Source organism: Haliaeetus leucocephalus, unplaced genomic scaffold (genome assembly GCF_000737465.1).
Source record: "Haliaeetus leucocephalus isolate CR32 unplaced genomic scaffold, Haliaeetus_leucocephalus-4.0 Scaffold120, whole genome shotgun sequence".
In the NCBI taxonomy this organism is placed as follows: domain Eukaryota; kingdom Metazoa; phylum Chordata; class Aves; order Accipitriformes; family Accipitridae; genus Haliaeetus; species Haliaeetus leucocephalus.
In genome coordinates this window covers 1400914-1416056 of record NW_010972556.1, presented here as the reverse complement: position 1 = coordinate 1416056, position 15143 = coordinate 1400914, and the positions used below count along the sequence as shown (strand labels likewise).

General features: G+C 41.4%; 2 protein-coding genes across 2 annotated transcripts in view; one reads left to right on the top strand and one right to left on the bottom strand.

Moving 5' to 3' along the window:
• Positions 1-5633, bottom strand: part of OXCT1 (3-oxoacid CoA transferase 1) — an 89575-nt gene extending 83942 nt beyond the window's left edge. Inside the window, exon 1 of the mRNA XM_010585831.1 lies at positions 5520-5633. Coding sequence (XP_010584133.1) covers positions 5520-5633 — 114 coding nt within the window. The remainder of the gene's footprint in view (positions 1-5519) is intronic.
• Positions 5634-12561: 6928 nt separating this feature from the next.
• Positions 12562-15143, top strand: part of LOC104843088 (chromosome unknown open reading frame, human C5orf51) — a 6458-nt gene continuing 3876 nt past the window's right edge. Inside the window, exon 1 of the mRNA XM_010585830.1 lies at positions 12562-12616. Within this exon, the coding sequence (XP_010584132.1) occupies positions 12562-12616 (55 nt within the window). The remainder of the gene's footprint in view (positions 12617-15143) is intronic.

Genomic DNA, 15143 nt, shown 5'->3' with positions numbered 1-15143 from the left:
AGGGAGCCGGGGCCGGTCGCTGTCCCACGGGGAGCCGGCGGCAGGGCCAGGCCGGGGTGGGGGATGCCTCCGACCCAGCGGTTCTGTTCTCAAAAAAACCGCTCAGAGCCGCGGAAAACACGCGTGGACGGAGCCATCGATGTTAGAGGCGCTTCAGTGGTAAAGGGTGGGGTTTTCCCGTTCTCCTTCGGGTGCTCCGCTGCTTCCACAGATGGACGACTCCCATGCGCCATGGCAGATGACTCCCTGTGAAGTTAAGGTGGCTTAAATTTCTGTCCTGACGCTTTGTGGCCGAGGACTAACCTCACGAGAATTAAAGGACAGAGGCTGTGAACGGTTAAGTTTCCAGTGTGTACCCCTCAGGGGGAGGCCAGGCTCCAGTAAGCACATGGTCTCCACAGGGCGCTTGGATGCTATGTTTGGGTGGGAAAATGTTACTAGAATAGATGTAGACGTGCTAAAGCAGCCACGTGATGTGAACTGCTGGCATTTCTGCTGCTGCTGCCAGAAGGAAAATTCAAAGCATGCCTCTGCCATTATTTATGCTTTCTAAAAATACCCCAAATGATCAGTGCATGCCCTAACAATGCCCAACAGAACTGAGGGATTCACAGAAAAAATGTGAGAAGCTGTTTAGATGCAGGAAAAGAGAAATCCCCCTCACGCACATGACAGGAGGTCATACTTCTTGCAGGTCACGCTGCTCCTCGTCATGTTTCCAGGCTGTCTCCAATGCAGCTGCCAGCCTCACAGTACTTAGCAATTGTGGTATGAACACGCAGCAGGATCATTTACAAAGAGGAAGCCAAGGTTTTAAGAGCATGCTGCTGTTTTCCAAAGTGTTTGTGCACACCCAGTCCGTTTTATTCAGAGCACTGGCTGGTCCAGCCTTGCAGGTGCTGGTTCGTGGCCCCTGCCGTGCCACTCTCTTACACATTTCAAAAAGTAGTGGTACCTGTAGTTACAGTTCACATAGCAGACAAACCTTGCAGACGCCAGTCAAGTGTGGTGGAGGCACCTTTGCTGTCCATAATGGTTTGGGTTGGGTTTTTTTCCTAGATATTCACAGTATTTAGCTACCCAGTTAAGTATGGGGCAGTCCCAAGTGTAAAAAGCTGCAAATTACAGGGGCTTAGTGAACTGGAAAACAAAATGACAGCACAGCTTGTATTCTTCCAAGGCTAAGCATCAGCAGAAAAGTTTTACAGGACTGGATTTCTGAACCTCAGTTCTACCTAAATTTCATATAGACATGTAAATTCCTTAAGTCACATTTCCTTTCATGAAAAAATTACCCTAGGCATTGAAAAACTTATCTAAAAGTTGTTTATTCTCTTCAGTTCAATAAAAAACTTCCTTTAAACCAACAGTGTGCATTTGCAAACTTGTTGAAGTGTTCACTCTTAAGTAGCTGTTACATAGCCAGCTAGCATATATTTTGCATGGGGGTTGGGATTCCAACAGCATTCCTCCTTGCAGGCTGGAGGAAGGGGGCTAAATGCATGCAGTAGGTACAGTGCATGAGTATTAATACCTCCTTGGAACATCTATTATGGAAAGCCGGTAATTCTACTTACATAAAGTACAGTTTGTGAACTAGGAAATTGGGGGCATATAACTTTTCCTTTTCAGGTGCTACGGTTTATCTAAAACCAAAATTATTTTTAAAAAAATGTGTAAATTCCACATGCTTTGGACTGCAAGTCTCTTATTTTGGCTTAGAAAATCTCCAAATATAACTGAATGAGTAGATAAAAGAATTTGTTCTGGAGTAGTTTATAAAGGATAGTAGATTATCTACTTTTTCTTAATTTTTAAGATGTCTTAAAGCTCTTCACACAACAAGGACTACAGCTAAGAAGTCAACATGAAGCAAGTCTCTAAAGTGATCAGGAATATTTTTCATATGATTTTTCTTCACTGAAGTAAATCCAGTAAGAGTGGTAGCATACAAGTCAAACACTTTTCAAGTTCAACAGCAATTACAAATGAGTAGTGGGAGAGTATTGAGCCCTTGGTGCCAAAAAGAAGTTAGCAGGTAAGCATTCTGGAGCTACCACAGGTTAATCATTATATACACCGAATAACATCAGCTTACTTATACTCCTACAAAGCATAAGAAGATGTCAAAGTCAGCACTCTGATACAGTGAAATAGCATTTCCCAAAGAAGCCACCAAAGAGTTAGCAGATAAGCAGGCTATTTTTGTATGTTTGATTTACCTGTATGGGGGGAAGAACCAGAACTCTGAGATGAACAGCTTTGTTTCTAGACAAATTTCTTAAAATTTGTTTATACTTGACCTGGATTTTAGCTAATTAAAATTCAGCAATTTACCTTCTTTCAGATCCTTTGGAATTTGGCAAGAAAATTCAGTTTTTGAGGCATGAAAATCACATATGCAGCCACACAGAAGGGAAAGCTCATTAAACTATGCAGCAGCTAGAACACATAGAGAACACCTAAACTTACCTCCAACATGTTAATAAGTCCCAGTTCTGAAACAAGAGGGTTGGTGTTTAAATACATTTCAGTATTACTCAAAATACTAAAGTATCTTTTATATTAATCATTTAACAGCACTTGAAACTCATCTTTGGATAAACTGGAATGAACCTGATTCCCTTGATATGGGATGGAAAGTCAAAGAAAATGAAAAGACTGTTTCATAGCATCTACATCTTCCTGCAAGAATGGAGTACTACAGGGAAAACAAATAAAGGTAGGATATAAAACTTATGATACAGACCTAAAAGCATTAGATAATTATAAATATATTCCAGCTGAGAACATAAAAATGAGCTCCTGTGCAATACATTCAACAATTTTAAGATCGACTCACAGCATTTACAGGAAATATATTTAACTAGGGGAAGACAGAAGGGCTGCCACCTGCATCACCAATGATTACACTAGTAAGCCATGTGAACTTAAATATTCAACTTATTAACAAAGTTCAGGTGAAAGGAAGGACATTACAAAGAAAAATGGATATTTACAGGTCTCGTGAAAACTATACATGTTAAAAATCAGCAGGGATTTGGCAAATGAAAGTTCATACATGATTAAACATAAATACAAAAGGCAAAATTAAATTGGAAAACAAACCAAAAAAAAACCCCAAAGCTGACTTCTAGACAGTTATGGAAAAGTAAAGCAAATGAGAGATCCACAGAGCCAAGATTTTTGAAGGAAACAACCTGTGGAGCTGTTGAGGAATCCCTTTGCCAACTAACTATGGCAACATTTTCTCTTCACAGCCCTAAGCTTAAGATCAAAGGGGATACCAAAATGAGAAAGGATCCTGAAGCTACATAATAAGGAAGAATCAACAACCCTTTGACGAGAGCAGTTCCTTATCCCTGAAGGACCTCTTGAGCAGGCAATACAAAGTCAACAAATATTTTTGTTACAATGAATATCAGCGTAGAATACAGGAGCTCACCTAATTAAGAAAATAAAAAAAAAATAATTGGATGAGGAGGTCCATATTGTGAAAAACAATCTGGGGGGATTTGTTTGTTTCATACTCGTCCAGTTTCCATCATAGCAGTCTTATATTTTAGGCAGGATGCCCTACTTTCATATAAAAGATACAGAAGTTTCCGTATCATCTCAGGCTATATCATTATTACAAGCTAAGATAAGCAACTATGCAGAGCTTCTTAGAAGCCACAGAACATTTTATACTTGGTCAAACAGCAAGTTACTCACTTATTAACCTCAACAGCACCAAGAAATAGCCACTGAAATATCAGCAGTTAAATCAACAGTTAAATAGTTACTTCAGTTTGGTAGTCTTAAAAATACAAAACTTCAAACTTTCTGACCACTGCAAATGCTGCACCTCAATTCAAAACCACAGTACTTACAAGTTGAAATTATACAGTACTTAAATGACATTTTTGTTTAACTAGAATACTCTGCATGATCCCTGGCACTTCTATTCATGTTCATGTATTGCATATTTAGTAACTGTCATGAACGCTGTCTAAATTAGTTAAGCGTAATAACCCTCACCAGTGACAGTCAGTGTGTCTACTAGTTCTGGAGAAAGGATAAGTGACTTATAATTCCTTTACAGCAGGAGTTAAGAAAACCCAAAATGCCTACTCAGCACATACTTGCAGACATCAGCTGCACGAGTTCCATATGTTTATGTATTGATATTTATAGAGGCTGGTTTAACTCTTTATTTAGAAAACCCTACTAATCTCTTAGTCCTCACTTTTGCCAGGAATTTTTTGCTGCAAGAATGCAACAGAACAGGAAAGTCTTTTTTTTCCCTACTCTGGCCAAGCTGAAACAATGAGGTTATTTTACGCTCCATACCGATACTGTTGTAAAAGAGTAAAGGTAAACATAAAAAAAGGGGCTACAGAAGCAATAAACTGTAAACAGAAATCCTGAGCAGCTGTCACACTGCAAGTCAGTTCATGTTTGGTAGCACTACTGTAACAGGCTTTTCCGGATTCTGCAATGCAACGTTACATTAATAAGCTGCACAGGGTACTTTCAAACAAACCTCAAAGCAACAGAATGTACTTTAAACTCAGAACCTAGGAGGACTTGTAAAACTACTGATGAAGAAATCTTTTTCCTTGTATTTGATACATATCTTCCAAAAACAGAGACAGAGCCTTAAGATGATAATGCAGAATTTGTTTGCAGATGTTGTATAGAATAAACAGATCACACACAGACACCCCCCGCAGCCTGTACCTCACTGCAGCTAGGGCTGTACAGCAAGACTACAGGACAGCCACCAGAGTTGGAAATGAAGAAAAGCAACACCTGCCTGGTCTTCAAGTTTCACCTGTAACTGGTTTCCTCCTTGAAACTTGGACTTTGCCATCCATTTGATGGGTGTGGAGCTTAACTGGCAACACCATTTCTCGGCTACAAGAGTCTAGCATGCGAATTCACGCATGCAATCCAAGCCCTTGTAATTATTTTATCATCCACTGACTAGGGAGCCAGTTCCCTGTGTGCACTGGCAAAACCAAGTGCCAACACATTCTCATCTGAATTGTTTTGTCTCATTCTTCTACTCCATCCAGCTGCTGGACAAACAGCTGTCTGGAGTTCAGAATGGCTTTCGCCCTGCAGTGGGCAGCTCATCAATGGCTTGGTTAATATTCTCGATGGTCCAAACCTTACACATCTAATAGGAAAAGCAGACAGTCATTTCTTGTGACATTTCATCTCTCAGTTGCAATCAAACGAACAAAAGAATTAGTAAGGAAGGTAACTTAACTTTCACACAGTATGTATTGCAAAATCTGAAACTTTTGTTGTTAAATTTTTTATAAGGTGATTTAAAATTAACCCCTACCATTCACTCATCCATCTTTTTAAAAGGCCTCTTAGAATCAGTCCTAGAATATTGGGTTTTCCTTCAGCTCTCCCCTGGTTTTGGTAAAGTATATCTGTCTGATTTTAAACGTGGTTCTACAAATACCCACTCAAAAGGAGCCTGGAGGCCTGCTAAGCCTAAGCAGCAGGTTCCCTGCCTTTACAAACACACCGCTGCTTGTTGCAAAGCTCTCAGGCCTCTTGCTCTCAGTTTTACCAGCTCCAAACATCTCATCAAAGATCCGGATGGTTTGTTTCAGGGACCGGTTCGGAGCCATACCCTAACAGTTCACCAAAGACTTCCGCACTCTGCTTTTGGGGTTTTGCAGAGTTTCAGGAAACACAACCATTTCAGATTGACATCAGTACCACGAAACACTCCCGTTGAAAGCTGGACCATATGGAGCGCACTGGTGACCCCCTGTGGCATCCTTCTGAACTCTCAAACAGAGAGGGCTTCAAGGTGTTTGACGTTGTCTTTCTGTCCTCGCTTAAGACTAGCAGGCCCCAACGAGATGCTACTTCTGTAGCAAGTTTGGTATAGAGATCTTTAAGTACCAACCGTAACCAGAAAGACTGGGTTGAAACTAATTACTATGGGAGTGGCAAAAAGGGTCTCAGATTCCCACATAATTTTAAAGCACCTTTAGAATGCTTAATTCACCTGACGTTAGATTATTTATCCAAGTGATAAACATGATGCTTTTATGGTTGTAATGCATTTAAATTGTTAATAAATTCAAGCAAGCAATTCCAGAGTTTCACTCAGCTTGCAAGTTATCCACAACAGGAATCAGAAAATTTGTCAACAACCTTGGATTTCCCAATTACCTCACAGGGTAAAACTTTGATTACCATTATCATGGTTTGCCCCTTCAGCAGTTGTGCACCGTAATAGAGGAATTACCTGTGACAAGAACAGTATGCTTATATTTATTTTCTTAATGCCTTTGAAAGATAGGGTATTTGGTTGAACATAGGTTCAAAAGGGTGCTCTGGGCAGTCACACACCCAGGTAGCAGGTTTCCAGCAAGCCAACCCAAACACCGCAGACACTTCACATCCTACTCCACACTTAATGTATATGGAACACAGACTTGTTGCCCTGGCAAGGAGAGTACATGCATTTGCATGGGTGAACATTCAACTGTAGTACAGGAAAAGAGGTGGGGAGGCTTTTAACGCAGATGGGCTTCCCACTCATGTTCATCTGAAAGATACTGTTACATGAGTGTAACTTAAAAGGCAGCATCATAAAGAGTGGGAAGAAGGGGCAAGCAACCAGAGCAGCTGTTTAACCTAGCACTCTTCCGAGAGAAGCACTTGCGAAACTAAGGCATGACACCTCTGTCTTGAATTCTCAAATACACATTGCTTCTTTATCCATCCCATGACCCTTTCAGGAATGTTTTGGGGTTTTTTCCCTCAAGAGAAACCCCAGAAGAACTGGAAAAGCTTTAATGCTCAGTGGCACACAGATTAATACAATACTGCAACTAGTAGATTTAATTTTGCTATGATCCAAGGGACTTAGCTGTATAAAACCTCTTACAGTGGCACAAAACTTTACTAAAAGCCAGATGAAGGTTCTTTGAGGGTATGTTACACATTACAGTTTCAGAAGGTAGTTACAGTCTCAGTTTACAGCCATCCAGATCAGCTTGGTGATCCAACTGCAGACTAGGTCAGTGGAAAAAATGGGCAGCATTCAGTCAGATAAGGGAGCTGACCTTACGCACCAAACCATCATATGACTCTAGGATTAATACAATTAAAGATGGGAATATGCAGATAGGGACATGAGTCTGGTCAGTCGTTTGACCAAATGACATTACTGCTGCATTAGCTAGAAGTCGACTGTGAAGCAATAACCTAAATTACATACACAGTAATCTGTAACAGTGGGAGACTGGGGTGAAGCTTACTTCCTGTAAGCAAGCTCTTCCAGACCAACACGTACAGGAGCCCATAATGAGATGTGGCAGGCAGAAGCATTCTTCTGGATGAAGGCATCCACAGTACACACCTTTCTTTGATCATTAACCATATAATAGAAAAACACAGGTTTCCTTGCCTGTTGCAAGTAAACTGTTTCATTCCATTATAGAAGATTGTACACTTTATAGCTGCTTTTTAAAGAGAAACTACTTCAGCTCCCCGTCAAGCAGCAAGAGGCAGTTCCTATTTGTCAGTCTCTAACGCTCCCTTCTTTTAAGGAGGTCACTTTAGAAGAGAGAGGTTCCGGCATCAAAGTTCAGTGCCACTTCTAATAACCCCAAATCAAACTGTATGTTCTGAACCTATTTAAATGCAAATCAGGTACCATGTTGTCCCCATTTCAGGTGACCACATTGTAAGAAAGCAGCTGGTTTATATTTTGTCAGGGCACCACCTGAACTATACACGGAGTAGAAAGCAGGTAGAACAAAGAACGTTCATGCAAGGTTAGGCAAACACAAATACGACACACCTACAATGTCTACTAATAGTTGGCACTCACGTACCTCTCCAGAATAAATATATTTCACATTTATTGACACAAAGGTAAAATTCCATTACAGATCATCCTTATGCCCCGATTTTACATTTGGCATCAACACTATGAATATCAAATGCTCTGACTTGGATATATTTCAGACTGAATACATAGCCTTATTTTAAGAGGACTGACTGAATTTGATACTTTCTTACTCAATGCCGTGACATTATCCACTATGCCACTGAATTCTGGAAATTATTTCATAGTGCGTAATCCCACAAACACAGAAGAAATCTTTGGTAACCATCTTCCACTTTCTTAGCATTATTCTGAATAAATTCCAGTTTTACACCCCTCCCCTAGTAATTGCAAAGCCACACAGTGAAAGAGAGAGAGAACATGCACCTCCTTTTGCGAATCCCAGAAACATTTGAAAGGTGATGCCATAATATTGACCATCTTTCTTACAGATATTATTAGATACAACAATCTCATGAAGCTCACATACAATAAATGAAGACCTTTGTTTAACAGTTTCTGTGCATAAATACAATTTTTTCTTTGCTTATTTTTAAGAGCAGAAATATTTGCTTCAAAGAATACAGTGATGAAAGACATGTGAAGGACCAAATATTCTTTAACACATTTTAATAAATTCAGTTCCTTTCAAGTACTTATATAAGCAACACTTCTTATAATCCTCAACTAACACTTTATGGTGCAAGTCTGACATCTATGACTAAGTGTCACAATCCAGTTGTTAGTGAGGCAGCTCTGACCAAGTGAGCCACGAAACAGACTGTGAAGCTGTTCACCTCTTTGCTCACTAAAGCTCATCAGCTGCTGCAAAATGAAACAAGATGGACCTGAAGCAGACTTCAAACTTATTTTGAGCAAACTTCTATCACTCAAATCCACAGGAGACAAGCATGACTAAATGTCATTAATACATATAAATAAGTCAAGAGAGCAAGTACCTTGGATTAATTTTTATAAAGTGCTCCTTAGTTATTTACCAGAGGTACACCGTAACAACAAAGCCTCATTTCTAAGACAGCTAAATCAGCATAATGCCCACCACATGCACACAAACTCGATCAAATCCTGAATTCACACTACACCAAATAAAATGGAATTTGTGCCTAATTTAGGTAGGTATGCCTTTGTACACTACCAAAGGTTGTAATTTTCTTAAATAAAAAAACAGCAAAGAAGATAAGTCATTTCTCATTTCTTTGCTAACAAAAATATACCATTACTACTTAACATTTTACAAATATATCCCTAATTTAAGTCATTTTCCAGTGATCAAATACATTTGTGAAATCTATTGTGCAGCATCTTTCCTATGGCAATTACATCTGTCTCAGTTATAATCACTGTATTAAATTCAGAGACAGCTGTCCGACACTTAAATTACCTATAAAAATTTATGAGGACCACATATTATTCATGCTTGCAAAATAAAGACATAAATTTATTCTTGAAATGGCAGTAGTTTAGTGTCATTCTAAGATGCCGTACCAAATACAGTATTATCATTTCTTCCAGGTTCTACAGGACTTGATGCATGCTGCTATAAACTCAAATTAACCAAGTACATCTGTATGAATATCCATGATGTCTCTCCTGTTCATTTCAAACACAGATTTTGACCAGAGACTCTAGAACTGTTGGAATCTGCTAGATAAGGGATAATGTCTGACTTTTTTTTAGGCTTGTTTGATCAGGTCTAATCTAGTTTTTCCATCTCTGTCTTTCCATTCAATTTTTCCATTACTCACTACTTCCGCCTCCACACATACCCCTTTTCTCTTTTCTTTTTTTCCTTCTTTTCCTGAACAATTTTTTTTAAACATTAAGAGTCAATTCATAACCAAAGCAAGCAGTAAATAATCCAGCAATCATCACCAGGCTTAGTACCTCTGGTCAGAGGACTAATTTGCTGAAAGGAAAGCCTCTTTCTTCCAGCTTTCTTTCTAAAGATCAAACCAGCACACCATCAGAAGGCTGAGGGGTGCCCTGATGGCCGCCCGCACCTTCTTCCTCGCCGGTTGGGGGGGTGGCGGGCAGCGGAGGGGGAGGTGCTGATCTCCTCTCTCTGGTGACCAGCAACAGGACACAAGGACATGGAATGGAGCTGCCTCAGGGGCGGTTCAGGCTGGACATTAGGAAAAGGTTCTTCGCTGGGAGGGTGGTGGGTCCCTGGAACAGGCTCCCCAGGGAAGAGGTCACGGCACCAAGCCTGTCGGATTTCAAGGAGCGCCTGGACAACACTCTTAGTGATATGGTTTAGTGTTAGGTGGTCCTGCGAGGAGCAGGGAGCTGGGGTCGATCATCCTGATGGGTCCCTTCCAACTCGACATACTCTGCGATTCTATGAACATATACAGTTCACTTGAACCCAACAAAATTTCTCTCGAAGAGAAATTGTCTACTACTTTCTCCAAGAACTAGTATGAGTTCATTATCACCTCACTTAGGTGCCATAGTTCAAGAAAATTTGCACAACCTGCACAGCTTCAAAGTTCTTGAAGCTGCTAATAATGATGATAAAAGTGTATGGCTGCTGTGCAAAGCAGCTTTCTCTAGACAATGCTATATTTTTAATTAGAGCTAAAAACATTTTCCTCATTTGGATAATACTAAATATACAGAGGAACAACACACTCATGCTTAAGTATTTTTTCTTTAACTTTCAGAAATAAAAGATGTCACAGAACTTCTAAAGCAAGGTAGATCATGTATAGCCAAGACATTAGTTGTTCTAATATGTTCAAAGTTTCAGGTATTCAGAGACATCAGGCTAGCCCAGTTTCACAGTTACATGTATCAGGACAGTTAGGAAGTGTTGATGGAATACCACAGGACAAAAATAATCCGAGAGTGTATAGTTACAACTAGTCTGTTCTCTAGCAGCATACATATTTACACACACAGAATGGCAGAAAGAGTATGTGGTTTGGAAGGAAAGAAGCAGCAGAATCTACTGTAGCAATCTGCAGAATCAACTTTACATGCACACCATATATACATATCTGCACATACACACAGAGGTATATTTATATTAACCCAAAGTAACAGGAGAACAGTTGTGGCAATGCCATAGTCTTGGCTCTGAGGGGCAAAATCATCACAGCTCTCCCTCTCCCATCAACCGCAACTGTTTACACACCACAACACTTTTCCTGTTGTGCGTCCGCTAATTCAGGAACAGAGCCTGCCTAAACAGCCAACATCTTACACCTTCCCTTATTAGTAACAGTGGCCTTAAAAACAGGTGCTAGGCACTGAAAGATCACAAATCCCACATGAATCCCTTCACCTGAGATAGTTTTACCATACTGTAACTATTCCCTAAAGTAACTCTATGGAGTGAAACGTTTTTTTGCTTCAACATAATTCATGTTAAGTGTCACCCAGAAAGAGCATTTCTTCTTAAACATGGAAAATTTCAGAAAAATACTGGCTGCAACTTTATTTTTGTGTGAAGCTCTGAGAATTTGAATTTTAAGATTTCCGAGCCCTGAAAAGAACGGTGAGAGGCAGCAAACCCCAACCAGGCCATTGTCTTTCAAATATCTGGCAGGGATTTTATCTATACAGGTTCTAAGGAAAAAGAAAATATACGGCAAACTGAGGTCACTGTTCCCTCAAATAATCAGGCACCTAGTCTTTCACTAGTTTTCAGACCAAAGCACTTTGCAAGGTGCGGGGAGAAGACTAGCATGGTAACTCCACAGAGTACAGAACGCAGCTTGGTGGTTTAGTGCTGGGGGGAACACAGCTTGAGGAAGGGATGGACGCGGGGCTGTTCAGAGCCCACTCCAGCCAGGAGCGGGGCAGAGCCCAGGGGAGGCGAGCGCTTGCCCACGGCAGTGAGGAGTCCGCACGCCAGCCGGCTCAGCCCAGCCGCTCTTCCAGGCTCTGCAGTCTCTCAGGTGTTCGCCCAGAAGTCCTGCCACCCCCGTTCCTTGCAAACCAGCTCCCAACAGGGAGAATGTAGGCTATCAGACAAGAAAAACGCTTGAAAGCCACGATGGCTTCTGCTCCCTCACACATTTCATGACAAAATCGGGGTGGTGGTGGGGTGGTGGTGTAAATAAATAAATAAACAAACATACCAACCCACCAAAAATCGAAGTGGACATCACATACACACACACACACACACGTGCACCACCCCCACCCCCACCCCCCCTTTTAATAACATTTGTAGCAGCTTCGATTTTACCAGCTTGGTATTAACAGAAACACACCTCTTCCATTTCAGCCACTGATGAGAAAGGTCAAAACCAGATTTCAGTGTATATTTAAAGAATAAGTGGATAACAATTTAACAATTTCTGGAGAAAAAGTCATTGCATATACATCTAGCTTTCAAAACAGATACAGCTACGTAAGCTGCAGCAGCGCCTGGAGCACAGGAAGAAAAAGAGATACTACTTCCTTTATCAAATCAGTCAGCACACAACCACTTCGGGTTTTTGGTTTGGGTTTGTTTGTTTTTACAAGAGACATCTTGAGAGCTGGGTGAGATCTCCTTCACTATTAAGGGCTGACCCACCTACCCACTTGACTAGTTATGAAGAAAGCAACTAAGAAAGCAACACAAAATCATAGCTGGGTATTGAAACAGAGAAGCAAGGGCAGGACTAAATAAGCAGAGGATCTGGAGAAGGGAACCTATCAATGCACAGTCATTCTTCAGTCCCCAAACTGACAACATGAAAAGTGCTGTATTTCACGTAAAACATGAAGCATCATCTCCTCGACTCTCAGGTATGATATGGTTAACTACCATAATACTTTTCGTATTGTTAACACAGCTGTTCCTTAGATGGAAAATTGTATCTCGTTGTGGACTATGCAGGAATAAATGACAGAACATATCCAACCAAAGCATTAAGAGATTTCTTCTAGAAATCTAACCATTTCCGGAAGCAAACACAATCTTGCCTTTTAGGTTTTACTTTTTTGTTCTATTTGATCTGTTTGTGTCACGATCCAGACTGCACAGACTAGGGAGTTGTGTTTAATCTGAAATTCCCTCGGGCTAAATTAAGGTGAAACGACACCAAACGATCAGTTAAAGATTTTATTCATGGCAGAAGCAAACTGAACTTGGAAGGCGTTAACAGCAGGTGGTGGGGTTTCTCACAACAGGAATTGGCATGGAACAACCTCAGTGAACCGTGTAACCCAGGGTAACCATATACATCCATTCAGGGAGTAAGGAGATCCCCCCCGTTGAGTCCCGAGGTTCAGAGCAGACCCCCTTGCTTTCCAGACTCCTCCTCAGAGAAGGGCCCAGGGGTGGCTGGATCTGCTCTTAGTCTCAAACTTGGTCAACAGTTTATGTCTTGAAACGGATGAGGTGTAGGGGGTGTGGAAAAGGAAAGAGAGAAGAAGACAGAGAGAGAGAAAGGAAGAGAGAAAGATTTCACTGGTCCTGGGTCCAGCGTTGGTCCAGTCAGCCGAGGGGTCCAGTCCCGGTGGGCTTGTGCGCCCGGGGCTTCAGCGTGTGTCCTTTTATCATCCTTGCCGCTCCTTCAGGCGGGCACCAAAACCCATCGGGTTAATGAGCAGTTTGTGAGCCTTTGGGCTTGGGGGTCCTTTGTGGAGTAACTTCTCCTTCGCTGCAGACGTGGCCATTGTTTGATCTTTGTATCAGAAGAGCTCATCAGAACAGGGAGCTGCGCACCCTCCAGCACGCCCTCCCCCTCCTGTTGCTGATCTCTGAGCTGATGGGGTTTTCACCTGCCTCCTTGCTGTGCAGGGTTTGTCTTTACACAGAACTTGCCCCACCACAATGTTTGAGGCATTAACTCTTTCAGTCTCTCACAGTTTGGCAAGTCTTTTGTTACACAGGCAGCAGCAAAAAACATCTGTGTCTGTAGGCAGATGCTTTTCCCTACCTCAAGTACTGCAGTAAATGGCACTTTTTTCTGTTTGGGTTTTTTTTTTTAAAGTACTTCGGTGGGACACAGGCACTAACAGAATGAACACTGTATGACTTCAAAAGGGGAAAATGTCTTTAGTCAATTATTCTTTTAAAATATTCAAGCTAACAAAATCCAGAATATTGTGTAAGCTCATGATACATTACTCCAATGGACACTGGGGTATTACCTTTTTCCAGGCAGGTAAAGAGATGGAAAAAGCTAGAGAAGCAATATAGTGAAATGCAGAATTTTTATAACCCCACAACATAAAATATTTGATGATCTACTGTGGGGTAGTAGCAAGATTTTGTTAAAAATAAAAGGAAATCTTACTATTTTCCTCTTATAACATGGAAGCTATTTAGCACTTCTGAAGTTCATGAAGTGTGCTATCTAAAGTTGGACAAAAAAATTGGAGCAAAAGTCTCATTCCTCTAACCAAAGGTATGCGGTTTTAAGATGATTTAACTGTACTTTCACAGTTGTACCTCTACATGTTAAGTAATCTAGTACTAAAATTGTCGTGGTTTAACCCCGGCCAGCAACTAGGCACCACGCAGCTGCTCGCTCACTCCTCCCCACTCCCAGTGGGGTGGGGAGAACTGCAAAAAAAGTAGAACTTGTGGGTTGAGATAAGAACAGTTTAATAACTGAAGTTAAATAAAATACTCATACTACTACTACTAATGATGAAAAGGAATATAATAAAAAAATAAAACTAACAACAAATCCCAGAAAAGACAAGTGATGCAAATGTAATTGCTCACCACCTGCTGACTGACACCCCAGCTGCGATCTGCCCCTCCCGGCCAACTCCCCCCAGTTTATATACTGAGCATGACGCTCTATGGTATGGAATATCTCTTTGGCTAGGTCGGGGCCGGTGTCCTGGCCTTGCTCCCTCCCAGCTTCTTGTGTACCCGCTTGCTGGCAAAGCACGGGAAACTGAAAAACCCTTAACCTGGGATCAGCGGTACTTAGCAACAAGTAAAACATCAGCGTGTTATCAACATTGGTCTCACGCTAAGTCCAAGACACAGCGCTGTACCAGCTACTAGGAAGAAAATATACTGTATCCCAGCCGAAACCGGGACAAAAAAGTAAGTAAAAAAACAACGAGGAGAGATGTATTTATTGATAAAAAAGTATGACTTTGGCCTTAAAAAACCTCACAGCCCTCTGGCACTCGTTTCAGTTCGCTTACGGGGAAAGCCTATTCTGCAGCGGGGCCAGCGGGCATCGTTCGACGGGGGGGGGGGCAACACAGGGAAGCCACAAAGGTGTGTTATAAGAAAGCTTTAAAGTCCACGTAAAAAAATACGACGGAGGTCCCGGCCTTCGGGGCGCAGAGGCTGGCCCAGCAG